Below are 27,243 nucleotides of genomic sequence, written 5' to 3' on the forward strand. Positions count from 1 at the left end.
TTGCATCATTCAGTCCTCTTCTTCCTCTTGCTGTGGACAAAAGATCATTTCTTGGACAACCCTCTATCTCCACCCCAACTAAGTCACAGACATATCCTGCCCCTTTGGGCATTCCTCTGATGGTATCCTGGTCTCTCCAATAACTTATCTGAGCATGTTCTTGCCTTCCCTTCTTCTCTATTCCAAATATCTTCCCTTGTGTGGATTAAAATAGACCTCTGATGAAAGCCTACTGCATTAGCATAATAACTAGTTCATCTCTTCTGTGGAACACTCTCCAAAAGAAGTACAGCCTTCCCTTCCACATTCCACTTTCCCCATTCTGATTTTGACATATCTCAGGTTTGCATAAGAAATTAAATGGGAATTTTTTTTGTAGTTTTGCAGAAGTCGCAGATGCCATACAAAGGCCAGCAGATGACACAAAGCCTATGATCAAATACTCAACCCAAATTTTAGAATAAGGTACTGTAAATATCCCATAAAAGAAAAAGAAAAAAAATCAGATTTCTTAGCTGGTGTGAAGCGAGGGTCAAAAATTTTATGTACACTTTGCAAATCATGGGGGCTTTGTGCCCTTATGCTCTGTGATGTGGATGGTAAAACTGTAGTTGCATCAGATTGCCACTGACACATGGAACACACAGCACATGGAAAAGCAATGAAAAAAATGGAGAATTCCTGAAAGGCATAAAGAAGCAGTGGCCTTGGAGAGTAGCATCAGAGCCCCAATGGGTGGCATGTTATATCATAGACAGAAAACATGACCTAAAACAGTAACTCATAGGGAGAAATGATAATTTGCTTAGAAAAGCAAGTTATAAGGGAATCATCAAAAACAAAAGAACACTCATGACAATTGGATGCTTCACAAACAAGAGAATTGCTTTTCTGTGAAAAGTGATCTTTAATTAAGGTCTTCACCAGTTTTGAAAGGAAGGGTTCTTCCTTCAGACACAATATTTCTAACACAATCTACCAAAAGAAATTGAAAGAACAATGCAAAGATTACGTATTTTTTAAGAAGTCTCTGCAGAGTCTGTTGCTTCTCTTATAGCTAGTTTAGGAAAAAATCTAAATAGTTGTGAATGAAGCTGTTATGAGAATGGAAGGAACTGTTGCTCTGACCAAGTTAGGCTAGTAATAAAAGCACCTTATTTTGCTTGCTATAAACCTAGCTATTCATGAAGAAGAAACAAATCTGCCATTTCATTCTTACTATTCAAATAAACAGATCTGAGCCTTTTGGTTACATAGAAACAGCAGAAATACTCAATGAAAAACAAGCTTTCTAGCCCAGCTTTGACATGCAGCTTTCCAGGTAGGCAATGGATTTATTCATTTCCTGGAGATGGCAAAACATACAGTGAAGTTAGAGATAACACATGCACACACACAAGCCCTGTTGGGCACATAGTTTTAGCCAATTGAGGTTTTGGCAGCTGGTGTAACTGGAAACATCTTGGGAACTTCCTTCAACACTGACCTAAGTTGGGATCTCGTAGTCGTAGGAACTTGGATGGGGTTTTCCAGGGCCTCACAGTCATCAGACAAGAACACCAAGTCCTGGAGAAACAAGATATGAGTGCCAGCATTACAGAAGGAGAGAGAAGAGGTGGCTAAGATTTCAGGAAGCCCAAGAGCACTGTGTCCCACTCTTGGAGGGCATAGTGCTCTTGGGTGCTTCAATTGCCAGTCTTGGAGTCTGTAATACAGGGATACAAATGGAAGAGAGGAGAGCCCAGAGGGTCTTGTCAAGGAGGTAGCTGCCATTCATATCAGTGACAGAAACTGATCATTGTCCATCCCTTTTGTGGATTCTATGCCTGGACACCTCTGATAGCTTTCAGTATAGCTGATTACACCAGAATCTCCCTAAGGACATAGACACAGATACTAGGGAAAGCCATCCAGGTGACCAGACTCTATATTCTGCAGTGTTCACCTGCATCTCTTGTTCTTCCTTCAACAAACACAGCCCTGCAGTATGAACTAGTTTAGGAACACCAGCTCCAAAGCCTGGGTTAGCTTTGCTTAGTAATCACTGAATACTAGCAATCCCAGAGAGGAAAAGGGGTTGGTGCCCTTGTCAGCCTTATTGGCAAAAACTGCTGCCTTCCTGCCCCACCAGATTAATTGCCCTGGCTTGTATGATTATGTTAGTGTACCAGGTATAATCCCATCACAGATCATTTTTCACAATACAAGTTTGAGACCTCAGAATAATTTTTAAATTCTCCTTTCCCCTGTTTCTCCTCACCCACTTAAACATCTTTTTAGTATTTGGGGAATATTACTAAGTTACACAGTCTAACCAACAAAAATATTTCAAAGAACACAGAAACTAACAATGGACTGAAGTGTGTATAATACTAAAATTCTTTACCCTGGCATATTCAGCCAGTTATTAAATCCTGCCAGTCTGTCCTTTAGGATACTTTTTTTCTGTCTCTTCCTTTCCCTTCTCATTGCTACCAAACATATAATCTGTGACCAGACAACTACAATGCCATTTTAACCAGGCTCCCTGCTTTTATTCTCTCCTTTTCCAGGCCCCCCTATTTAGTCTTCCAGGTGAATCTTTCTAAAGCACAATTTCTACCCTACCATATCCATCTTCTAAACCTATCAATAGCTTCTTACTGCTTATAGAATAAACCCATTAGCCTGGCATTCAAGGCCTTCCACATTCTGACTCTATTCTTATTGGTTACTGCTCTCCTTCAGTAATATCCTTCTTTTACCTTGTTGCCTACCATCTGTATCCTACTTGGATCCTTAGGAGACTCAGCTCAAGACCTGCCCCTGTCTATTTACCCTCCCCCCACTCCCCACCAAGATCTTTGCTTCCTCTGAGCACTTATGCGCTCATTTGGGACTTGCTATAATCTGCTTTGTATTGGTGGTTGTCTTTTCATGTCTATGTGACTAATCTTCCTCAACGGATCACAAACTCCATTCAGAAAGAGACCATGTTTTGTACTCTGTTATATCCCATAGCAGGTCTCTAATCTGGGATTTCACACATAGTAGAAGTTCAGTAATGACTTGATAAATGATGGCAAATATGAGAAGTCTTTAAAGACGTTAACGTACCCTCCTGCAGAATGAGTTCATGATAGTGTACAGCTTCCGGACTTTGTCTTTGAGGGTACCTACTTGAGCAACTTTCCGACACTTGGGCGATGCCACAAAGTCCCGTAGTTTGGCCAGCACGCAGTAATTCTGAAAGTGTAAGATGGCGTACGATAGATGAAACAGAAATACAGTAGAATACAAGCAACTTCAGTAAAGTATCAGGTCTTTCATTGGAAGAAGTGACTTTCATTTGTCTTTGTGAAGAATGTACAGTCAGTCAAGAAGTATTTGTTAAGCGTCTACTATGTTCCAGGAGCTATGAGTTCTTTTATTTTTTCTTTCCTGGAATTGTACCTGTTCTCCACTTTATATTTACATAGAAAACATTGGTGTCATAGATGTGATCAATGGACTTGTGTGAAGGGGATTGAAGGGGCAGTTAGGAGGCAGAGTGGACAGAGTGCCAAACCAGGAGTCAGAAAGACTCATTTTCTTTCTTTTTTTTAAGCAATCGGGGTTAAGTTGCTCAAGGTTACACGGCCAGTTATTTCTGGGTGTGGTGCTGAGTGTCTGAGCCCGGGATTCGATCTCCAGGTCGTCCCAACACTGGAGCGGGTGCTCTTACTCGCTGAGCCACCTGGTCGCCCTAAGCAATTGGGGTTAAGTAACTTGCTCAAGGTTACATGGCCAGGTGTTTCTGGGTGGGTGCTAAGTGTCTGAGCCCGGGATTCGATCTCCAGGTCGTCCTGACACTGGAGCTGGTGCTCTTACTCGCTGTGCTACCTGGCCGCCCCGGAAAGACTCATTTTCTTGAGTTCAAATCTGGCCTCAGGCACTTACTAGCTATGTGACCCTGGGCAAGTCACTTAACCCTGTTTGCTTCAATTTCCTCATCTGTCAAATGAGCTGGAGATGGAAATGGGGAATCACCCCAGTGTATTTGCCAAGAAAATCCCAAATGGGGTCACAAAGAGTAAGAAAGGACTGAAATGATTGAAGAGCAACAAAGAGGACTGCACTTGGAAATAATAGACCTGAATTCTAGTCAGTGCTCTAACATGAACTGACTGACTGTATAACCTTGAAAAAGCCACTCCAATTCTCCACATCCCAGTCTCACAATCTGTAAAAACAATGATAATAGTAACTGTTCTAATGGGTTAAGTAGACCTTTGTGGTGTGTGTGTGTGTGTGAAGGAAGATGGTGGGTGAAAATAATAATAGACATTTATCTGGTGCTGTAGTATTCACAAAGGGCTTCCTATATATTATTTCACTTGATACAATAATATTATAAGGTATATACTACAGGCATTGAAATTCCTATTCTATAGATGAGGAAACTGAGGCTCAGAGAGGTGACAATGGTCACATTAGTATCAGTTTTAGAATTCCAATATAAGTTGTTCCTGACTATAAGCTTAGAACTCTTCCCCTTCCCATGGTTCCCAATAATGAAAAATAATATCTGGAAGTAGATTTGTTAATAATTTTTTTCTGTTTTATCCTGGGATCTGACCTAGTCATTCTTTGTTTTCTTAAACATTGTCATTAATTTAATGACAATTCATGTCATTTATCAGCTACTGATTCTATATTTCCTCCGCAACATTTCTGTCTGCAGCACAATCCTACTTATCCTTCAAGGCACACTTCAAAGGGGACCTCTTTCATAAGATCTTCCTTGTTGTATCTAGCCAGAAATTGTTTGACTTTTCCCATTCCTGATACTCTTCTAGCTTTCAGATACAAAGCATATCACTTTCAGTATCTTATTAGACCATCCTCATGATGCCCATGTGGGGAGTAGTAGAAGCATCACAGTTTAGTTTAGTAATGCTGGACCTCTAGCTAAAAAGAGCTGGGTTTGAATTCCACCTCACACACTTCTTGGCTATGAGCCCCCAATCAAGTCAGACCCCAACTTTCCAGGCCTCAGCTTTCTGGTCTACAAAGTGAAGGTGATAATTGCCGTTGTTCCTGGCTCCTGGGGCTATTGTTAGGACCAAATAACAATTGATATAAGGGGCTTTGCAAACCTTAGAGTGTTTTATTAGTACAGTGATAGAGACCAGACTCCCCGATGAGGAAAATCCCTTCCCAATGCCAGTTGGCACCTTCTCTGCAGCTATGGTCTCAGGCAGTTGTCTGGAACCCTGAGAAGCTGACCTGCCCAGAGTCACTCAGTCAGGACATGTCAAGAAGAAGGACATGGACCAGGCTGTTATGACTCTGTGATTGACTATCACTCTCCCATGCTACTTAATTACAAATCTCTGTTCCAAACTCCTGGTATTTTTCTGGTGATAGGGAGCAGATGAAAATGTATGCATTGCAAGGTGGTATAGTGGAAGGAATCTTCAACCAGTTTAGGAATCAGACCCTGTGCCCCTTCCCCTCAAGTCATATTCTTGGATTTACCACTATGAGCTAACTGTATGACCTTGGGCCAATAACTGCACCTCATGTGTAAAATGAAGGGGTTGGTGGTGATCTCTGAGTTTTTCTGGCTGTAATATTAAATTATTTAAAAATGCAACATAAATGTTAGTTGTCACTCTTAGAGGTTGCTAAGTAGTACAATGGGGGAGAGTCCTGGGCTTGGAGTCGGGAAGACTTGAGTTTGGATTCTACCTCAGGAATTATCTGTTTGGCTTTGGTCAAATCCCAACCTCTCTCTCTGCCTCAGTTTCCTATGGTGATAATGATAGCAGCTACCACACAGAATTGTTGTGAAAACAAGTAAGATAACATGTATAGTGTTTTGCAAAGTATTATATAAGTGGTGTTGTTGTTATGATTAATTATCCCTACTTGGCAGATGAGGAATCAGGTTGAAAGAGGCTCAGTGACTTGCCTGTCATCAGAGTTTATGAGTATCAGAACCAGGATTCAGAGTACAAATTTCCCTGACTTTATGACCAGCACTGTTCATTGACCACTCTGCCATATTGTTTTCCTTGTTCAGTTGAGCTCCAAGAACAATTCCTAGCTCTTTCATAACATTCTGTCTGGTATTGTAATTCACAAGTTTCTTATGTGATAGAGTATTTAATCAACACTTACTAGTTTGTTCTGTGGTAATTTGTTTTCTTGTCTCATCTCCTCCCTTGACCTATAAACTTTATTCTTTTTTTCCATCTCTCACTACAGTGCCTTCCTTGCATGTAGTATATTTCCAATCAACCTCTTGATTAAGGAAGCTGGAATTATGAATTTGGTTTAGAGTAGACTACCATAATAGTTAATATGAGAACTAAGGTAGAATGATTTCCTTGAAATGTTTCTATATGATTATGCTGATTATTATGTTTCCCTTACACATAGGGTAATTTTTGATGCTTGGTACTAGATTGACTTAACACACATTAACTCCACTTGAGAAGGCATGCTCACCACCTTCATGATGTTTTACAATTTCTCTCCCTCCTCTGAACTCTTTTTTTTCTTTTTGGAGGGGGTAAGGGTTGGGCAATTGGGGTTAAGTGACTTGACTAAGGTCACACGCCTAGTTTTGTGTTAAGTGTCTGAGGCCGGATTTGAACTCAGGTCCTCCTGACTACAGGGCCAGTGCTCTATTCACTGTGCCACCTAGCTATGCCCCTCCTCTGAACTCTAATAGCTCATTGTTTGTACTGATTGTAGCAGGGCCTGATTGTACTCGTCAATGCTAAGTGACTTTGTTCTCAAAGGTCTTTGGGTAAGAGCAACTATTGCTTTTCTTTTTGAGAAGTAGAAACAGAAAACTAATAGCCAGTGCCCAGTTTAAGCAAAAAGAATGAATGCATGTTGATTGATTCATTTAAACTCCTTGTTCCAAATCCCATTTTTGATACTCCCTCAGTCCTGAGGAGAATTAGTTAAATCTGAAAGGTCTCTGGCCACAAGCATACTGCCAGACTCTCCAGTGGTATTTATCTTTACAATGTGAAGCCTAGCCATAAGTGGTTAGGTTGTTCATCTACACAGGTAAGTCATCAGATGATAGCTGAAGGAGACCAACCTGGGGTGTCATACCATAAAGACAACTACATTGATATAACATGACAGAAGGATCACTCCTCTGCTTGTAGGTCCCACTCCCACCTTTTGATTTGTGAGAATAGCAGCCCATCTCAGAGCACAGATAAATATTAAATAAAATGTTCAGAAACTTGATTGTCAACATTTGAATGATTTGCCTCAGCAATTCAAGCAGGGAATGATTTTATCAGAAGTGAATGGCTAATCTATAGATCTAATTAGAGTCCAAGCAAAGTCTAAGGCTACCTTCTTCCCCCAACTCAGTCTCTGTGTTTGTTTCCACAAGACCATTCTCCAATAGCATCGTTAACGTATCACTACATAATTGTTTGCATGCAGTCTTTCCAATTAAGACTGTAAACTCTTTGAGATCAGGGAGGTTTTTTTGCCTTTCTTTGAATCCTTGGCATTTGGCACAGTGCCTGGCACATACTAAATGCTTATTGACCAACTGACCACATTGTTAATAATATTAATGTGTCGTTCATTGCTTAACTAATTACCAGAAGAAGATTTTAAAACTCCACTAGTAACATCATTTGACTCCCATTTACAACTTTGTTCCTATGGAATGAACTGACTCCAGTAACTGATATTGTTTCACCTGAAGTCATGTTTCCTAGGAGCAATAAGCATTATATGGGATATGCTTATACTTCTCTTACTGAACTTTGCTGTTTTGTTTTTTATTATAGTTATTTCTATGTGGGTCTTATCTACTAGGTTCTAGTTCCTAGTATATTACAGGATTATAATTTCTCTGGGCACTGAGGTGGACTTGGTAAATCTTTGTATCCCTTATGGTGCTGAGCCCAAATGTTTGCTGACTAACTTATGCTTCATGTCTTCCTCAGATGACATACTACCAATAAACAGGACTACAGATTTATCATTGCTATGATTGCTTCTGCCATGACTGTTGCAGTCATATTGCTCAGAACCTATTACTTTGGGAGCAAAAGTAAAATGCTATTTTGTAGATACAACAGGGATGTGGAAGATCTTTTGCTTTAAATGGGGAAAAATAGTTTTCACTCATCAGAAAATTCTAGCAGTCATTCTTCCTTTTCTAGAAATAATTTAACATTTAGATGACTTATTCTTTAGATGGTGTTATGGAAAAACACTGCAGTTAGTCAGAGAACCTAGGTTTTCAGTCCCAATTTATTATTTTATTATCCTTACATGAAATGGAGTCAATTTGTATAAGCCCCCTCTCAGCTCTAGGATTGATCTTATGATTACACGAAGCATGAAAATAGCATGGAGGTCATATTCAAGATTCAAGCGCCAGACTCCTCACTAGGGACATGTGCATGTTGAATAAGCCATGTGAGATAATTAATAAAAACATTATGCCCATTTTATAGATGAGGAAACTTAGGTTCATGTTAAGAGATTTTCCCCAAATTACACAGTGAATAAAACCCCAGAGATAAGATTGAACTCCAGCATCCTGATTCCAGGTTTAGTGCTATTTCAATTACACCATGTTTGTTCTTCATATATGCTGTCTTGCATTTTCCTCAGTTCCCCTCTTCTAAAACTTTCCCACACTGATCTACATTTCACACTGATTGTGTGCTAAAGTGATATTTCCAAGTTCCTTTCAGCTCCATCCTTGTATGATCTATGAGCTTTGGTCTCCAGCCAAATCTCCATACAATAATAGTCCTTTTCCTCCTTCCTCTCACCCTGATACATGCACAGACCCCAGATACTAATGTTTGGATCTGAGAAAGAATTAACTTACATGTATATCCAAGTAAAGTTTTGGCAGTCCCTCCACACAGGGCTCCTAGAAGTAAGGAAAACAGACTATTTATTATTCAATATTCTTGAGGGACCCAACAGATTTCATAAGGCAGCCTTTCATAGGCTCATAGGATTAAGAGCTAGAAGGAGCCTTGTAAAATAAAAGATAGGCTTTTAGAGTTGGAGTGGATCTTAGAACATAGAATTTTAGGAATGAAAAGGAACTTAGAACAGAGAACAAAGGTTTTTAGATTTGGAAGGAATCTTGGGACACAGAATGTTAGTGGTAGAAAGGATCTTAGAGCCTAAAATGTTAGGGCTAGAAAGCATCTTGGAATACAGAATGTTAGAGCTGAAAAGGAATGTGGAACATGGATTGTTAGAGCTGGAAGGAATTTTAGAAAACAGAATGTTAGAGATGGAAAATACATTTATATAATAATCCATGTTTATTATTAGAGCTGGAAGGCATCTTAGAACACAGAATGTTAGAGATGGAAAGAACCTTAGAACAGAGAAGGAATTGCAAGATAACCTTACAGATCATTGAGTCCAATTGGCTGTTTTTTTTCTGAGGAAGAAATGGAAGTTCTTAAAACATCCAAAAAGAAAAGAGCCATAAGCTTACCAGGGGATCTTCATTCTGCAGTGTGTTAAAGGAATCCATGATTTCTTTGCTTAGATTCAGCATCCTTGAGTAACAAGTTGGAGGAGCTGCATTAGCCAACAGGCAAATAGAGAGAAGCACCACCAAGCCAAGCAGCAGCTTCATGGTTCTGTACTTGTCTGGAAAGATCCAGGGCTCAGCACCTTGGGCTCAGGGGCTTAAGTAAGGCAGCCACACCCTCTTATTTAAACAGCATTCAGAATTGATGCAGGAAACTTGTTTGGGGGTGGTCCAAGGAACAACCAGCTCCAGTTCTCAATTTCCTGTAGTCCCCAGAGCCAGGGCTGGGCACACTGTCCAGCCAGAGGGTGAGAAAGAGGAGGGGGCAGGGGGATAACAAAACAAACACAAATGGAACACTTTATCCTTTCAGCTCCTGAACAGACCTCTGGTTAGTCAAAGCATTGAGGACCAGAGGGTAGGTAGGAAAAGGGAAAGGGTTATGTCAGCCAGGCACTGGAGAAAAGACCTGAGTTTTTTGTTGCTTGAGTTATGGGAAGGCTGAAGATGGAGCTTGTCAATCTGGGAGTTTCCCATAATGGTGGATGAACTCTGGTCACAAATGTCAGAGTCTCAAAACTGGAAAGAATCTTAAAACTTCAAGGAGCCTTAGGACATAGGATATTAGAGCTGGAAGGGACCTTGGAGATTATTTTGTGCTGTCAAACACAAGAATAATGTAGATAAAGTTGTCTTGATTTTTAGTAAGGAAATTTGACAAAGTCTCATACAATGAGTGCCTCACATGCATAGAGTCTTTCAAAGAGGTCTCTACACTTGATGAGAAGATAGAGTGGACTGGAGAATAGCAAAATTAAGTGGATTCAGAACTAGCTGGGTGGCCACACCCAAATAAGGCCAATTTAGAAGGGGTTCTCTATCGGAAGGCCTCAGGGACTGGTGTTTGATCCTGTACTGCTAAAATTTTTTTTATCAGTGACTTGGATAAAAGTAAAAATGGCACATTTAGCAAACTAAAAGATGACACAAAGCTAGAAGGGATAGCTTACAAAATAGATTACACAACCAATATTTAGAAAGACCTCAACAAATTACAATGTTGGACTACATTCAACAAGAAGACATTTGATAGGGAAAAATGTAACTTTTTTTTAACTTGGGCTCAGAAAAGTCAACATTATATCTATAGGAAGATATTGTGTGAAGAAATCTAGGAGTATTAGTGAGTTACAAACTCAATATAAGTCAACAATGTAATATGGCAGCCAAAACAATTTTCAATCTTACGATGAATTAAGAGAGGAATAGTGTCAAAGACTAGGGAGCTGACAGCACCTTATATTCTACCCTACTAATCTTGGCTACATTGGTTTTATTTGTGTAAACTTTTTTTTAATTTAATGTAATAGAAATTATACATTTTATATCTCACAATGCTCTCCATCTTTTGTTTATCAATAAATCATTCTATCTATGTCTGATAGGTAACATATTTCATGTTCTTTTAATTTTCTTTAATCTCCCATTATATATGTCATGTATCCATTTTGATCTTATCTTGGTAAATGGTGCTCAATTCCTGCCAGATTGCTTTCTCACCAATTTTTACTAAGAATTTTTATCCCCAAAGCTTAAATCTTTACATCTGTCAAACACAAAGTTACTATAATCATTTGTTACTGAGTATTGTATATTTATTCTGTTCCACTAATTTACCTTTCTATTTTTTAGCCAGTACCAGATAGTTTTGATGATTTCTTCTTTATACTATAGTTTTAGAGATCTGGTCCTGCTAAACCTCCTTACTTCACATTTTCCTCATTAATTCATTTTATACTTTGACCTTCTCTTCTTCCAGATGAATTTTGTTACTTTTTTCTAGCTCAGTCAAATGATTTTTTTTGTAGTTTAATTGAGATGGCATTGAACAAATAGGTTAGTTTAGGTAAAATTGCCATTTTTATTATATTGGCTCTGCATACCCATAAACAAATAATATTTCTCCAATTATTTAAATCTGACTTAATTTGTATAAAAAGTGTTTTATAATTATGTCCATGTACTTCCTAGGTCTGTTTTGATCGATATGTTCCATGATATTTTATACTGTCTATGGTGTTTTTAAATAGGGTATCTCTTATTATCTCTTCTTGCAAAGTTTGGTTGGTGATTAGAGGAATGTTGGTGATTTATGTGCCTTTATTTTATATCTTGCTACTTTGCGAAATTTATTGTTTCGCTAACTTTCTAATTGAATGTCTAGGATTTTCCATATATATCATCACATCATGTGCAAAAAGAGATAGTTTTTTTAACTTCATTACCCATTCTTATTACTTCAATTTTTTTTTCTTCTCACTGCTATTGCTGACTTTTCTGGTGTAATATTGAATAATATTGGTGACAGCAAGCATTTTTGTTTCATTCCTGACCTTATTGGGAGGATTTCTACCTTATCCCCATAACAAATTATGCTTGTTCATGGTTTTAGGTAGATACTTCTTATCAATTTAAGGAATATATATATATATGTATAGTTATAACTATGCTTTCAAGTGTTTTTAATAGCAATGAGTATTGTATTTCATCAGAAGCTTTTGGAGAGGCTTCTGGGAAGATGGCGAGTAGATCAGAAAATTTCAAGATTTTCCTCCACAAAAGAGAGAAAATAGAGCCTCTGGGAAAACATAGAGTGGTGATAACAAATAAGAGTAGGAGTAGAACAGGGGTCCTCTTAGGACAGTTGGAGAAGACATGAAGAAAAATCCCAGGACTAGATTTCCTCTGGTGAACAGTAAACACCTCCAGGCTAGGGTCCAACAGTAAGCTGCTTAAACAACAAGTGGAAAGTAGTGGGGTTAGCTGGGTTGGGAGGCTGCCTCCCCCCAGCCATGGGAACTTTTACCCCCAAGACAGTGAGGGGAGTTGGGCGTCTGACCTGAGGAAGATCTAAGGAACCTTTGCTCACCAGGAAGGCCAGACTCAACTGTGCTGCAGAGTGGGGTGGTGGTGGTGGTGGTGGTGGTGGTGGGTGGTGAGAGGGAACCAGTGAATACCTGGTGAGTACAGAAGCAATGGGCCAGGAACAGCATTGGCTGTGGGCACTTATGGGAGGATGGAGCTCTTGGTTTGAGGTCAAAGTCAGAGGGGAGAACTGAAGAGTAGGCCAGAGGCACCGTCCCCCATACCACAGGACTAGAGGTGATTATAAAAACTAAATTACTACCCAAAAAAAGCACAGGCAAAGGAGAAAGAATCCAACCATAGAGAGCTGCCATGGGAATAGGAAGGCTGGGGTTCTTCTTCAGAGGAGAATACTGAAGGAAAGAAGTGTTCTTCTACCCCAAAGAGTAATGTCAAATGGTCACCTTCCCCAAAAGAATTCATTAAAGAACTTTAAAAAGACATTAAAAATCAAATGAGAGAGATGAAGGAAAATTTAAAAAGAAAAATAAGAATAATATAAGAAAAACAAGAAGATTATGACAAGAAAGTCAAACAATTAGAAAAAATCCAAAATCTTAAGGAAGAAAATGACTATTTGAAAATCAGAATTGGGTAAGGGGAGGTCAGTGAAGTTATAAGAGATGAAGAAATTAAAAAAAAACCCAAAATATAAAGAATGAAAAAATAGAAGAGAATGTGAAACATCTCATAAAAAACAGATCTAGAGAATAGATCAAGAAGACAAAACATAAGAATAATTGGATTACCTGAAAGTTCTAATAAAAAAAAAGAATCTTGATACAATAATGCCAGAAATAATAAAAAAAAATGCCGTGAAACATTAGAACAAAAGGGAAAAGTAGAAATAGAAAAAATCCACTGATCACCACTTGAAAGAGATCCTACAAGGAAAACTCACAGGAATATTATAGTTAAATTTGGAAACCCCCAGGTCAAAAACAAAATATTACTAGCAACAAGAAAAAAACAACAATTTACCTATGATGGTACCACAATTAGAATCACACAAGTCCCAGCACTGGCAACATGAAAAGACTGCAGGTCTTGTAGCACCATATATTGAAGAGCAAAAGTAGTGGGCCTCTGGCTGAAAATATCATACCCAGCAAAGCTAAAGATAATTTTAAATAGAAAAAATGGATATTTGATCAACTGTCAGACTTTCAGAGTTCTGTTTAAAAAAACAACAACCCTGAACTCAATAGAAGATTTGACATATGAGAGCCAAGAGAAATATAAGGTACATGCCAATGACCAATTACAAGGGACTAAATAAGGATAGAATGTTTACCTTTTATGTATGGGAAATGTAAAACCTATGTCTAAGACTGTTACTCGTAATTAGGTTTCTTATAAGAAAGATTGGTGTAGACTTGAGTATGATAGGACTTTAAAAATTAACATCATTCAAGAACAACTAAAAGAGTAATTATCTTATACAAATGAGGTGCAAGAGGAAGAACCAATACAGATAAATTAGATGGGGGTTGTTCGTCCTGGAAACCTACTTTCATTGGGAATGAGTTTTAGAGGGGAAAATACATATACATCTAGAAGAGTATAAAAGTCTTCTAAATTTAAAAAAGAAATAAAACTCTAAGGGTATAGAGAGAGGGGAGAGGATAAAGGAGGGATCTTCAGGGAGGAAGGTGAGGGAATAGGTTGAAAGGGGGATGCAGAAGATTTAGAGGAATGGAAAGATAAAGAAGAGATTGCTGGAGTGGGGGTAGGTTAAGTAATAGGAGGGCAAAGTAGCAGACAGAAGTAAAGTAGAGGAGTTAGGAGAGATAGGAAAAAATAGATATGCATAAACATAAAAACAAGATTAGGAGTAGAATATCTTAGGGAAAGTACATGTTTATATATATAGGTGTGTGTATGTATATACGTACGTATATACATATATATGTATATCTCAATACATACATACATGTGTGCATGTGTGTATGTATGTGTGTGTATATCCATGCTCAATTGTAGCCTTGGGGTGGCAGGTTGTGGGGAGGAAGAGGGAAAAAAGAACAAAGGAAAAAGTGTATACCAGAGAACAAAAGAAAACCTACAAGGAAGCAAAGAAAAGATGGACAGCTTTCAATTTAATGCACAGTATATAGGCTTTCTTGAAATGATGAATTATTGTTATATATTTTGAATCCTCTCTTATGTTCTGCTGTGCATATGACATTTTTTCCTGTCTTATTTTATAATTAAACTTAATATTTAAGTTTATAATGTTTCTTTTTCTTTTCTTATTATGTATTTAAGTTTTAGCATTTGTCTAAATTTTTAAAAAATTAAAAGTAACTTTTTCTGTATCTATTGATACAACCCAACCATTTTTGTTATTGATGTAATTAATTATGTTAATAGTTTTTCTTATGTTGAACGATTCCTGCATTTCTGGTATAAATCTCACTTTGTCACAATGTATAATATTTGTAATGTGTTGTTTTAATCTCCTAGCTAGTATTTTATTTAGAATTATTGCATCCATTTTAATTAATGAAATTGGTCTATAATTTCCTTCCTCTATTTTTGCTCTTCTTGGTTTAGGTATCAACACCATATTTGTTTCATAAAAAGGAGTTTGTTGATATTCCTTTTTTGCCTATTATTTCAAACAGTTTATTTAATATTGTGATTAGTTGTTTTTTTTTTTTTTAATGTTTGGTAAAGTTCACTTGTAAACCCATCTGGTTTTGATGCTTTTTTCTGAGGAAGCTCATTTTTGGTCTGTTCAATTTCTTTTTCTAAAATAGTTTTATTTTTTAGATATTCTATTTCCTCTTCTGTTAATCTAGGCAGTTTATATTTTGTAAATATTCTTCCATTTCACTTAAATTGTTAAATTTATTGTCATGTAATTGGGGAAAATAACTCCTTGTAATAGCTTTGATTTAATCTTCAGTGGTGGTACATTTGCTCTTTTCATTTTTAATCCTAATGATGTGGTGTTCTACTCTTTTTTTTTGAAAATCATATTAACTGATGGTTAATCTATTTTATTTCTAAAATTAAACCAACTCCTTTTATTTATTAATTCAATGGTTTTACTATATTCAATTTTATTTATCTCATCTTTAATTTTTAAGATTTCCAATTTGGTGTTTAATTGTGGATTTACAATGTGTTATTTTTCTACTTTTTTAAATTGCACATCCAATTCTTTGGTCTGCTCTTTCTCTATTGATATAAGCATTTTGAGATAAAAATTTTCCTCTGATTACTTCTTATTTTGCTGCATCCCATTGCTTTTTAATGACAGTCTCACTGTCATCCCTTTTATTGAAATTGTTGATAGTTTCTATAATTGGTTCTTTAACCTACTAATTAAGATTAGGTTGTTTAGTGTCCAATTAGTTTTTGATCTGTGTTTCCATGGTCTCTTATTGAATATAATTTTTATTTCACTGTTATCTGAAAAGGATGCATTTAATATTTCTGCTTCTCTGGTTTAACTATAAAGTTTTTATACCATAATATGTGGTCAATTTTTGTAAACATACCATGTACCACTGAGGATAAGGTACATTCTTTTATATTCCCATTCAGTTCTTTCCAGATAACTATTAGTATCCAACTCGTTTAAGATTTCCTTCATCTTATTAACTTCTTTCATTTTTTTGGTTAGATTTATCTAATTCTGAGAAGGGAAGGTTAAATTCCCCCACTATTATAGAATTACCATTTCCACCTGTAATTCATTTAACTTCCCCTTTAAAAATTTGGATGCTATAGCATTCAAGTGCATATAGGTTTACTATTGATATTGCTTCATTTTCTATGGTACCTTTCATCTTAATAGTTTCCCTGTTTATCTCCTTTAATTAAATCTATTTTGGCTTCAACTCTGAGACGTTTTTTAACCTCAGCTGAAGCATAATACATTCTACCCCATTCTTTTATTTTAACTGTGTGTAGTACTCACTTTAAAATGTGTTTCTTATAAACAACATGTCTTAGGCTACTGATTTTTAATCCATTATTCTCTCTGTTTTTGTTTTATTGGTGAGTTCATCCCATTCATATTTAAAGTTAGAATTACTAGGTGTGTATTTCCCTCCATCCTATTTTTCTTCTCTATTATCCTCACCCTCTCTTTTTTACCCTTTCCTTCTTCATGCATCTGATTTAGAAACCTCCTTACTTTGTATCTCTTTTTAAAAAACTTAAAGAATCCCTCCTTCTTCCCCTCCCCTTCCCCTCCTATTCATTAACCCACCCACAGTAGTAAGAATCCCTCCCTTATCTTCTCCCCCCACACTCCTACTTCTTGAACTACACAGTCTTCTAAAAGTCTCTCCCTTATCCTGTCCACTTGCCCTCCTATTTCTTTAGAAAATATAGAAAACTTTTATACCCTTCTAGATATAGGTTGTTCCCTCTTTAAACCAGTTCTGATGAGAATAAGCTTCCACAACTACCAGGCCTCCACCCCCACTTGCTTCTATTGTGACAGCTCTTCAATTCACTCCTTGTTTATGAGATAATTGCTCCACTTTTTATTTCTCATTCCATCATACTCAACCCAATCCCAAATCTTTTTGCTCTTTCAAATTACTCAAGTAAGGATAGCATTCTTAAAAGTATAGATTACATTTGCATATAAGAAGTAAAAGTTGACCTTATTGAATATATTGTTCATTAATGTTTACCTTAAGTTTCTCCTGGATCTTCTATGCCAGATTTTTCCACTGAGTTCTGGTCTTTTTGCCACAAATACCCCAAAGTCCTTCAATTCATTAAATATACATTTTTAATTAATTAAATGTCCTTTTTTATTCAGGATTTTATTTGGGATAATATTCCATATCCTTTGGTCTTTTAATGAAGAAGCTGCTAGATCTTGTGTTATCCTGACTGTAGCTCTACAACATTTAAATTATTATTATTTTGTTGTTGTTGCTGTTGCTTTTAGTATTTTCTTCTTTACCTGGGAGCTTCAAAACTTGACTATAACATTCCTATTAGTTTTCATCTTGGGATCTCTTTCATGTGGTGATCAATGGATTGTTTCTATTTTTATTTTTCCCTCTTATTGTAGGACTTTAGGGAAATTTTCCTTACTGATTTCTTATTGTATCTAGACTCTTTAAAAAAAACATAACTTTCATGTAGTCCAACAATTTTTATATTGTCTCTCCTCTTTTTGTTCTCCAGATTAGTTGATTTTTTTTAATGAGATAGTTCATATTCTCTTCCATTTTTTCATTTATTTGATTTTGTTTTATTATTTCTTAGTATCTTATAATTAGCTCTACCTTGCCCAATTCTAGTTTTTAAGGAATTATTTTCTTCTTTAAGTTTTTGGATCTCTTTTTCCATTTGATTGACTTTTTTCATAATTTCCTTGATTTTCTTGTATTGCTCTCATTTCCCCCCTCCCCCATTTTTTCCTCAGCCACTCTCATTTGATTTTTAAAGTCCTTTTTAATTTCTTCCAAGAATTATTTTTTGTGACCATTTGACATATTTCTTGGAAGTAGGAGTGGTTTTCTAAACTTCATTATCTTCTGCTGAGTGTGAACCCAGATCTTCTCTATACTTATATTAACTGTCTGCAGTCAGGTTCTTTCTACTTTGCTTATTCATTACTGCTTTATTTTTTTAGCTTCTCATTATTATAGTCAGCTTCCAGTCCTGAGATATAGGGGTATACTAAATTAGGCTTCAGGTTTTTCTTGCTGTTGTTTTCTGAGCTCTGTCAGGGTGGACCTCAGGTACTCTTCTCTGCAGCTGTGCTATGGACTAGGGATTCCTAGCTCTGTTCTCAGCACAAAGCTCTTGTATCCTGTGGTTCCTCCCATGGCTTCAAACTTCAGCTCACTCTTGCTCTGGAACTGAAAAGAGTGACTCTGTGCTCTCCTGCAAGTGCCTATAGCCAGCAGGGTTCTCACCCCTCTGCTGCTGTACTCACTTGTACTCACTCCTCACCAGTGACCACATCCTGGGACTGGGTCTGATCAGAACTCAAGCCAAGCGTCCACCCCTAAAGTTCCGGTCTTTCCTAAGGTCCTCTCAAGTTGTTTTAGGAGGAAAGTTGCTTTACTTCACTTTTAATTATTTCTGCCTTCTCAGTAGTGCTGGAATTATATGTAGCAGAGTAGTAACTAGGATCAGGTGACTGGGGCTTTGTCAATATCCTACGTAGCAATTTCCACTTACAAGAGATCTCAAACTTGCTATGTGTTCAATTACTTTCAGTTGTGTCCAACTCTTCATGGCCCCATTTGGGGTTTTCTTGGTAGAGATGCTGGAGTGGTTTGCAATTTCCTTTGCCAACTCATTTTAGAAATGAAGAACTGAGGCAAACAGCTAAGTGACTTGCCCAGGGTCATGTAGCTAATAAGTGAGACTGGATTTGAACTCAGGTTCTCTGGACTCTGAGTCAGGCACTCTATTTACTGTGTCACCTAGCAGTCGATAGTTTTCAACAGACTTTAATTTACCCCAGACAATAGAACACTTGATTTATGATTCTATTCAATAGCTATCTGGAACCCATATAAACACTGTATGCCCTGTCCCTGATGATATTTTGACAATAGAATAGAAAACCCCTTTATCTCATGTTTCAGGACTCTCTGAACCTCTTTTATAATGCACAAATCCCTTGAAAAAGATTCTGGAAGTTCTGGTTTTACTGATTTCTTCAACAGCAGCAGTGAAGGCTGAACCTAGGCTTGCGATATGATTGGGATAAAACCTGGAGCAAAGTACTTCAGATCTTATTCCATATATCACAGTTTACCTGTCAGCTATATCTAGGATGGCCTTAATCTCTTGACAGTTCTCTATGAAATACACAATAGTGAAGTGTGAGGATCTCCAGACCTGGAGTACAAGAATCTTTGTTTTAGACTTGTTTTCCTCCCTCCCCCCTCCTTTTGCTACTTACTAGCTACATAGTCCTAGGAAAATCATTTAATCTCTTTAAGATTAATTTTCATCACTTGAGGAAGAGATAATAATAAATCTTATATTACTTGCCTCATAAGGCTTCTATAAGGATTCAATAAGATACTGAATGTGAAATCACTTAGTAGTTAGAAAATGCATTTAAATATGGTTATTATTCTTATTTGTAGGAGAACTAATATGCTAGGATCTAGCAAAGAAGATTCTAGGGATGGATAAGATGGACAGCTCTATGAGATACAGTAAGCTAGGGATGTGTGGGGTGGGAGCTTAAGAGACTTTAAAAAAATAAAGCTTTTTAAAATGCACCTTTGGAAGACCCTTAAACATAGCCTAGTGATGGGTTCTGTGGCTGGCATTGTGTCTCTTGTTGGAGGATCAGCCTAGTTAAGTCTAGATAGACTTATTCCAAGATGATTGGTCATCAGAAGAATTCTTTTTCCCACAGCAATTTATGAAACCATCTACTGAGGTATAGAGGGGCTACAATCAACCTCAGTAGAGGGCAAGATCTATCATGATGTAACCAAAAATTCTTGAAATATTGAAAGAAATCTGGTCAGTGTCTACTCAAATGTAAGCAACATGAATGAAAGGACAGTCTCTCTTATCACTTAGAACAATATTCTGACACACAGTAGGTGTTTAATCAATGTTCATTAAATGATTGCATAAAATATCATTATAGCAGTGATTCAAAGCTTCCAGATGGGCAGAAACCCTATAGGGACATACTTTCCAACTTTTCCTGAACTGGTATACACACCCATGAGTCAGGTACACATGCATACACCTGAGTTGGAATCTGTTATCCCTAGTAGAGTTTGAACTCTGATATATAAAGGAAAATGATGCTAGAAAGGGAAAGCAAGAGAATTTGTTTCTGGCAGTATTCCAGGTATGGAAGGAAGGGGTGGAGGAAATGATTAAGTGATACAAAAAAATAGCAACTGCTGGAATGTGTGAATTATGACTGGAATTCCATCTTGGGTCATGCTCAATGTCTGGGTCATCTGAGCTCCATTATGGAAGTTTATTATGTAAGAAACTTTAGGTGGAATGTGCAGCCCACTTACTTCCCACCCAGCAGGCAAGGCAGCCTTTGAAAAACACTTTTATGGCTAGAGCACAGGAAGTCTTTGGGGAGCTGTCACTCTAACTCACAGAGTAATGTTTACTCTTAGGTGAGGAAAGTTAAAACACAAATATTTTGTTTTTATAAAAGGGGATTTGCCATAGAGAAAGTAGTGCCACAAGGGTGGTCATCAGCATGAAGGTTTGTAGGTATCCTGAGCTTGGGAGCCTCTTGAACTAGCCTTACTGGAACCTTAATTTGTGATATTTGGAGACTTCAAGAAATGAGCTCCTGGTGGGGAAGGAAAACAAGTCTAAGGTTTGGAGACCATTGTGCGGCTGGAGGAACCCATTGCTTTCTGGGAAAACATGCCCTTTGCTGACTTTGGGAATTAGAAAAAACAATCTATGCTTGTTTCAAAGGTTAGATCTTTCTTGGGTTCAGAAGACTTTGTGGAAATAGACCCATGGATGGGAAAGTGGAGGAGCAATGTCATGCAACAGAAAGAGTATAGGATGTGGTCTGGGTTCAAGTTCTTCTTCCTTCACTTACTCACTTGTTTGACCTTAGTCAAATCTCTCAATCTCTCTGATGCTCTGGTTGTTGTTTTTTTTTGGGGGGGGGGTCTTAAAATGGAGACAATTATTCTTACTTTCCTCCTCCTGCTTTCTGAGGCATTCTGGTACAGTCACAGGGGTATCAGACTCACATAGAAATGGAGCTGACCTCATATTGACTTAGAAAACCACAAGTTAACATTATTTATGTCGTATTGTATTTTAATTTTCTTAAACATTCCCCATTTTACTCTGGTTAAGGTCTTACTGGAAATTTTATAGTCATTTTTTTTGGGGGGGGGTAGCAGGGGCAGTAGTGAATTTGACATCTCTTTTTGGGATGAGTAACTGGTCCTGGAGTCAGAAAGAGTTGGGTTCAAGTCCCATCTCTGATATATACTAAGGATGTGACTATGAACAAATCACTTGCCCATAGCTATTTGCTAAAATCTTATAGCTAGATACCAATTAGTGCAAATAATCAGTCCCTTGAAGTGGCCACATTATTTGAGCTCACACTACCTATTTTCTTTGGGATGGAACCGATTACTGTATTTTATATAAGTATAACTTTGAATTGGGCAAATTCAAATATATGTAATCATTTCAAGAGATTCATTGTTGTAATCTAACTGTATTGTTGTTCAGTCATGACTTACTCTGTGACTTCATTTAGGGTTTTCTTGGCAAAGATACTGGAGTGGTTTGCTATTTCCTTCTCCAGCTCATTTTACAGATGAGGAACAGAGGCAAATAGGGTTGAGTGACTTACCTAGGGTCACACAGCTACTAAGTCTGAGACCAAATTTAACTCAAGAATATGAGTTTTCTGATGTCAGACTTGGAACTCTATCCACTGTACAACCTAGTTATGAGATATTACAAATGAATCCCTAATCTGCCTCAGAGGGTTCCCATGTCACTGATATCACAGGTCTGGATAACTCCCCCACATTCTACCATCCAGCATTAAAAATGTGTAAAGTGTTATATGAATGTGAGAAATTATTAGCTTAAACTCTAAACCTTTTTGTTGCTTGTTGAGAATAGTGCATATACTTGAAAATATATTGCATATATTATACTATATTAGAGGGGCACATACTATCATAGGATTTAGACATGGAAGGGATATTCTCATTTTACAGGTAAGGAAAGTTAACGAGGGAGGAGATAAAGAGGGAGAGAGAGAGAAAGAGAGAGAGAGAGGGGAAGAAGAAGAAGAAGAAGAAGAAGAAGAAGAAGAAGAAGAAGAAGAAGAAGAAGAAGAAGAAGAAGAAGAAAAAGAGAAGAAGAAAAAGAAAGAAGAAGAAGAAGAAGAAAGGGGATGTGATTCTCTGAGCACTTGCCACCCTGTAACACCAGATCAAGCACTGGTGTGATTATGTTGAAGGATGGCAGGTTGAGATAAAAAAACAAGAAAACCGAGTTACCATATTATTAAAACAAAAAAATTTATCTCCAGACCTGGTCTATCTGTGTCTGTGGTTCATTCAGCAGCTCAGCCAATCTTCACAGGGTGCAGAAGCTCGGAAGGTGCTGCATCTCCTGGTAGCAGGATGAAGGAGTTTGGGCAACCCATCTTCATTTTCTTACTTCCAGCCATATCTTCACACCCTCAGCAGTTATGTTCATCAGGCAAGAGATGGTAGCAGAGAGTAGCAAAGTTCTAAGTCCTATTCTAGCACTTAAAAACTGTGTGAGCTTGAACTAGGTGGTGCAGGAGATAGAACAGTGGACTTGGAGGCAGGCAGTCCTGCATTCAAATTCTACCTCAGACACTACCTGTGTGACTCTGGACAAGACAGGCATTGTCTGCCTCAGTTTCCCCCTCTGTAAAATAGGGATAAGGAGCACCTACCTCCTGTGTTATGAGAATCAAATGAGATAATATTTGTAAAGCACTTTCCTAGCTATTATTATGCCTTAATCTCCATGAGATTCAGGTTTCTCTTCTGGAAAATGGAAGTGAGCCTGCCCTGCCAGCTGCAGAGGGCTATGATAAGGATCAGAGGAGACAAATGTATACAGAAGGGCTTTGAGAACTACAAAGATCATCCTCATCCATCGTCATCCTCATTCAATGGACACAAGATGCCCACCAAGAGACGCAGGCCAGCTTCCATGATGGCGAGCACACAGAAGCTTGATCCATGTTTATTGCATGAATAAATAAGTTCCACTAAACTCTGACAGAGTTCCTGAGTGAATTGTTGGGTGTCAGAACAAAATAATAGCTATGGTGAATGAGGGAATTTTCAGCTGTCCTGCCAGACATATGTTTCTTTCACAAAAGCCACATTTACCATTGTCCTCCCTCCTCTCTCTCAGTGACTTCCACTGAAGAATGACATTCTGTTTTTATATTGATGCTAAACACTCTGTGGGGAACTTTCCCAAAGAATAGAGGCTTTGTCTTCACTCCCTATGTTGTATTTTTTTCCCTCTTGCCCATAGTTGCTCCTCAGATCACCATATGCTCCTGGTGAACTCGCTACCAAAATAATAGGAACTGATGTTTACATAAATATATCAAGTGAGAGACAATGTGGAATAGTGAATAGATGGACGGAGACTGCTGCCATCAGAGTCTGGAAGATCATGGTTCGAATCCAACCGTGGACACATTCTAATTGTGATCCTGGGCTAGTCACTTAACCTCTTTATGCTCTAAGGCCAATCCTCTAAAGGTATAAACTGCAGAATAGGTATGTGACCTACATGGGTATAAGGAATCCTCTACCTTTATCAGTGAAATCACTGGTCTGGTCCCTCTTCCTTCCATGCCCTCTCCCTTCCCCAATTATATAGCACCTTAAATTGGACGAGGTACTTTATATTTATTGCCTCCTTTGAACTTCATACCATGACATCTTTGTCTCTTAGAGAAAATTCAGGAAATACAAAATACTCACCAAAACTTGCCTTGGGCAGCATTTCATTTTGCAATGAATTTTTGGAAGGATAACGATGATCTCATTTTCTCAGAAGGTGAATCCTCCACATAAAATGATTGTGTATGAGAGAAGGAAAGTGACAGGTCAGTCCTCAAAATGTGTGGGCCCCACTTTTGTCCTTGTTTACTCTCCTTGGATCAGAGTCATTCATATACATGGCTCCAGCCTCTCTCCTGGAGATCAGAGCCTGTGTCCCTGCTCTCTTTGGATCCCTAGGGCCAAGTTAAAGTTCCGATATGTGGTGGGTGCTTTATAAAAGCCTAATTAATTAAATTGTAGTGAGGTCAGCAAATATTTCATGTTAAAGCTTCATAACATTTGTTTTTTTCTGTGTCCTTCTCCATGTTTTTGCACAGAATATTCCCCATGCCTGGAGTATACCTCCTCCCCACCTCTACCTTTTAGAGTTCTTGTTTTATTTTCTGGTTGACTCAAGGGTAAATGTTTACATGAGACATCTCCTGCTAGTTCCCCACCCCTGAAATTTTATCTCCTTTTGCATAATTTTGTATATAATTAATTATTTGACAAATATACATATGTGCACATGCTGTCTCATCCTGGAAAAGAAAAGCTCGGGGACTGTTTTAGTTTGGTCTTTGCATTTCTAATGCTTAACACAATGAAAGACATTAATAAGCATTTTTTTTACTTTGATAATTCAGAATGTATTTATGGGGTTGATCCAGTCAGCTCTTCACATGTGACTCAATTCCCCAATGTATTTGTTCATTGTTAAAAAATATTTAGGAGTCACCACATTTAAAGTTGGAAAAGACCTAGGAGCTTAGCTAATAGAACTCCCATTTAACAGGTGAGAAAATTGAGGTCTGCAGTGACTTGACTGAGGTCACACAGCCAGATCTGTGCTTCTCCTGTTTTCTCAGAGCTGAAGTTAGTTTCTGAAAGCTGCACATATAAAACCTGGAAGGTTCTTGAGTATGAGTTAAACTGGGACTGAGGCAACCTTTTCTTTGATGAGGAAACTGCCCTTCTTGGTTTATGGGGCAGTGATTGGAAATTGTCACCATTAATTCATTTTGTGTGTTGATTTATAGGAATTCATATATTGCTGTCTACCAATATGGCCAATTTGCACAATGGCTTTGTTTTATTTTGCAATTTACCCTCTTCTGTCTTTGAGGAAGATCTGTACAAATGGTCTTCCTTTGTGATGGGTTCCAAAAAAGCTACAATGAAGTGGTTTTGCCTTCCTTTTGGAAAGTCCACGGGGTGGAGAACCTGTGACCTCAAGGCCACATGTGGCCTTCTAGGTCCTTGGATGTGGACTTTTGACTGAGTCCAAGTTTTACAGAACAAATCCTTTTGTTAAGAGGATTTGTTCTGTGACATTTGGATTCAGTCAGAGGGCCACACTTGAGGACCTAAAGGGTCACATGTGGCCTCAAAGCCACAGATTCCCCACCCCTCATTCAAGAGAAGACTTTAAAACTCTAGCTCTTGTCTAATCTGCTGGAGTTATCTTGTATCAATTCTCATGTGAAAGGTTCCAATCTTCCTAAATGGTTTTATCATGTTATTCTCTTGCTCAAAGACTTGAAATGACTTCACATTGTCCATAGCAATAACTTTAAGCTTCATGTCAGTTAAAAACAGTCACCAGGCAGTATTTATGCACTTGCTTTGTGCTGGACACTGGTAATACAAAGAAAGGCAAAAGATAGTTTTTACTCTCAAGGAACTCAGTCTGATGGCAGAGATCATATGAAAACAGTTATGTGAAAATGAGATATTTACAGAGTAAATTGGAGATAATCAACAAAGAGATGGTCCTAGAATTAAGGGGAATCAGGAAAGGCTCCTTGTAGAAGGTGGATTTTTACCTGGGATTTGAGGGAAACCAGAGACCACATGACCTTTGAGGTCCAACTCTGTAATTCTATGATTCAATGGATGATAATACTAATTCACATTTATTAAGTACTTTTCTCAAAATGACCCCATGAGGTGTTATTGTTGTTGTCATTTTTCAGTCAAGTCCGACTCTCTGTGATCCCATTTGGAGTTTTCTTGGCAGAGATCTTGGAGTGGTCTGCCATTTTTTTCGCCAGTTCATTTTACAGATAAGTAAACCGAGGCAAACAGGGTTAAGTAACTTGTCTGGGGTCACATAGCTAGTGTCTGAGGCCAGATTTGAACTCATGAAGTTGAGTCTTCCCAGATTCAGTCTCAGAGCTTTAGCTGCCCATGAGGTAATTATTGCAAGTATTATTTTTTTTCCCATTTTCAGATAAGGAAACTGAGGTTAAGCAGTAGTGATTACGTTCATGGACACAACTAGTGAATGAAAGAGCTGAGACTTGAATGTTCAATTTCTGACTCAAAAGCCTGACATTTTCCCACTCTCCTTTATTTGCTCTTCTGATCTTACATAAAGCAAACAGGGAAAAGTATTTTTAAGTAAGTTCTAATGGTCATTATAATGGAACCACAAACTTTGAGTCTTTCTTTTTCTCTGATTATCTGTTTCTATACTTTCTGATCCTTCCTGGTCCAAATTAATACTTAGAACAGAGTTCCATTTTTTAAAAAGTTAGCAAAATAAATCATGTGGGTTCATAATCTGATTCAAAAACAACTAACATTTACGTAATGCCTTAGAGTTTGCAAAATATTATATTCAGTACCTCATTTGAAGCTCCTAACAATCATTTTCTTTAAAAAAAAGTTTTTATTAGTTTTTTAGTTTCCCCCCAGCATCCCTCCTCCCTCCCAGAGAGCCATCCCACATTAAAAAATGGCATTTTTTATAGATTAAAAAAAGAAGGGGAAAATCAGCATAATTGTTCAGAAAGTCTAAAAACGTGTGCAATGTACAACACCTGTGGACCTCTCACCTCTGACACAGAGTGGGGCAATATTATATTCTAATATATATTCTCTTGGTCATGCTTGTTCTTTATAATTTTGCAGCATTTACTTATGTTTTTTTTGCCTGTGAGGTTTAACAGCCACTTTCAAAAGACTTCAGTAGGTTTCTTAGATATCTTTTCACTTTCATTAAGTGTCAGTTATTAGAATGATAGAATACTTGTGAACATTTCAGTGTAGTGTAGGAGAGGTTGGAGAAGTAGATAGTAGGCAAGCCTCCTAGAATCTCACAGCGCCTAACTGAATAAGGTCTGGAGCTTTCAACACTTGTCTTTCTGGGTGTTCTTGCAAACCTGAGGTTATGGCCCTGGATGATTTATATTGGTAGAAGTGGCACAAATGAGGTATGTTGGTATTTTCCTGGGAGGTTAGAAAAGTCCCAGTGCCAGGCAA

General features: G+C 37.7%; 1 protein-coding gene across 1 annotated transcript; it reads right to left on the bottom strand.

Annotated features, from left to right (window-relative positions):
• Nucleotides 1-887: 887 nt before the first annotated feature.
• Nucleotides 888-9,653, bottom strand: CYTL1 (cytokine like 1). Its single transcript, XM_069074004.1, has 4 exons — nt 9,485-9,653; nt 8,855-8,899; nt 3,097-3,225; nt 888-1,566 (listed from the first exon to the last, which is right to left on the bottom strand). The coding sequence occupies exons 1-4, from the start codon at nt 9,626-9,628 to the stop codon at nt 1,420-1,422; spliced, it is 465 nt and encodes a 154-aa protein (XP_068930105.1). The 5' UTR covers nt 9,629-9,653; the 3' UTR covers nt 888-1,419.
• Nucleotides 9,654-27,243: the final 17,590 nt, after the last annotated feature.

Source organism: Petaurus breviceps, unplaced genomic scaffold (genome assembly GCF_028583685.1).
Source record: "Petaurus breviceps papuanus isolate PSGF00001 unplaced genomic scaffold, PetGlider_PUasm1.0 140, whole genome shotgun sequence".
Classification (NCBI taxonomy): domain Eukaryota; kingdom Metazoa; phylum Chordata; class Mammalia; order Diprotodontia; family Petauridae; genus Petaurus; species Petaurus breviceps.

Excerpts from the sequence above, each read along its gene's own strand:
- CYTL1 (XM_069074004.1), bottom strand. The coding sequence starts at position 9,628 with ATGAAGCTGCTGCTTGGCTTGGTGGTGCTTCTCTCTATTTGCCTGTTG. Across the intron at positions 3,226-8,854 it reads AACTTTACTTGGATATACAT|AATTACTGCGTGCTGGCCAA; the intron begins GTAAGTTAATTC and ends TTACACTTTCAG. Across the intron at positions 1,567-3,096 it reads TGAACTCATTCTGCAGGAGG|GACTTGGTGTTCTTGTCTGA; the intron begins GTACGTTAACGT and ends TTGTTTCTCCAG.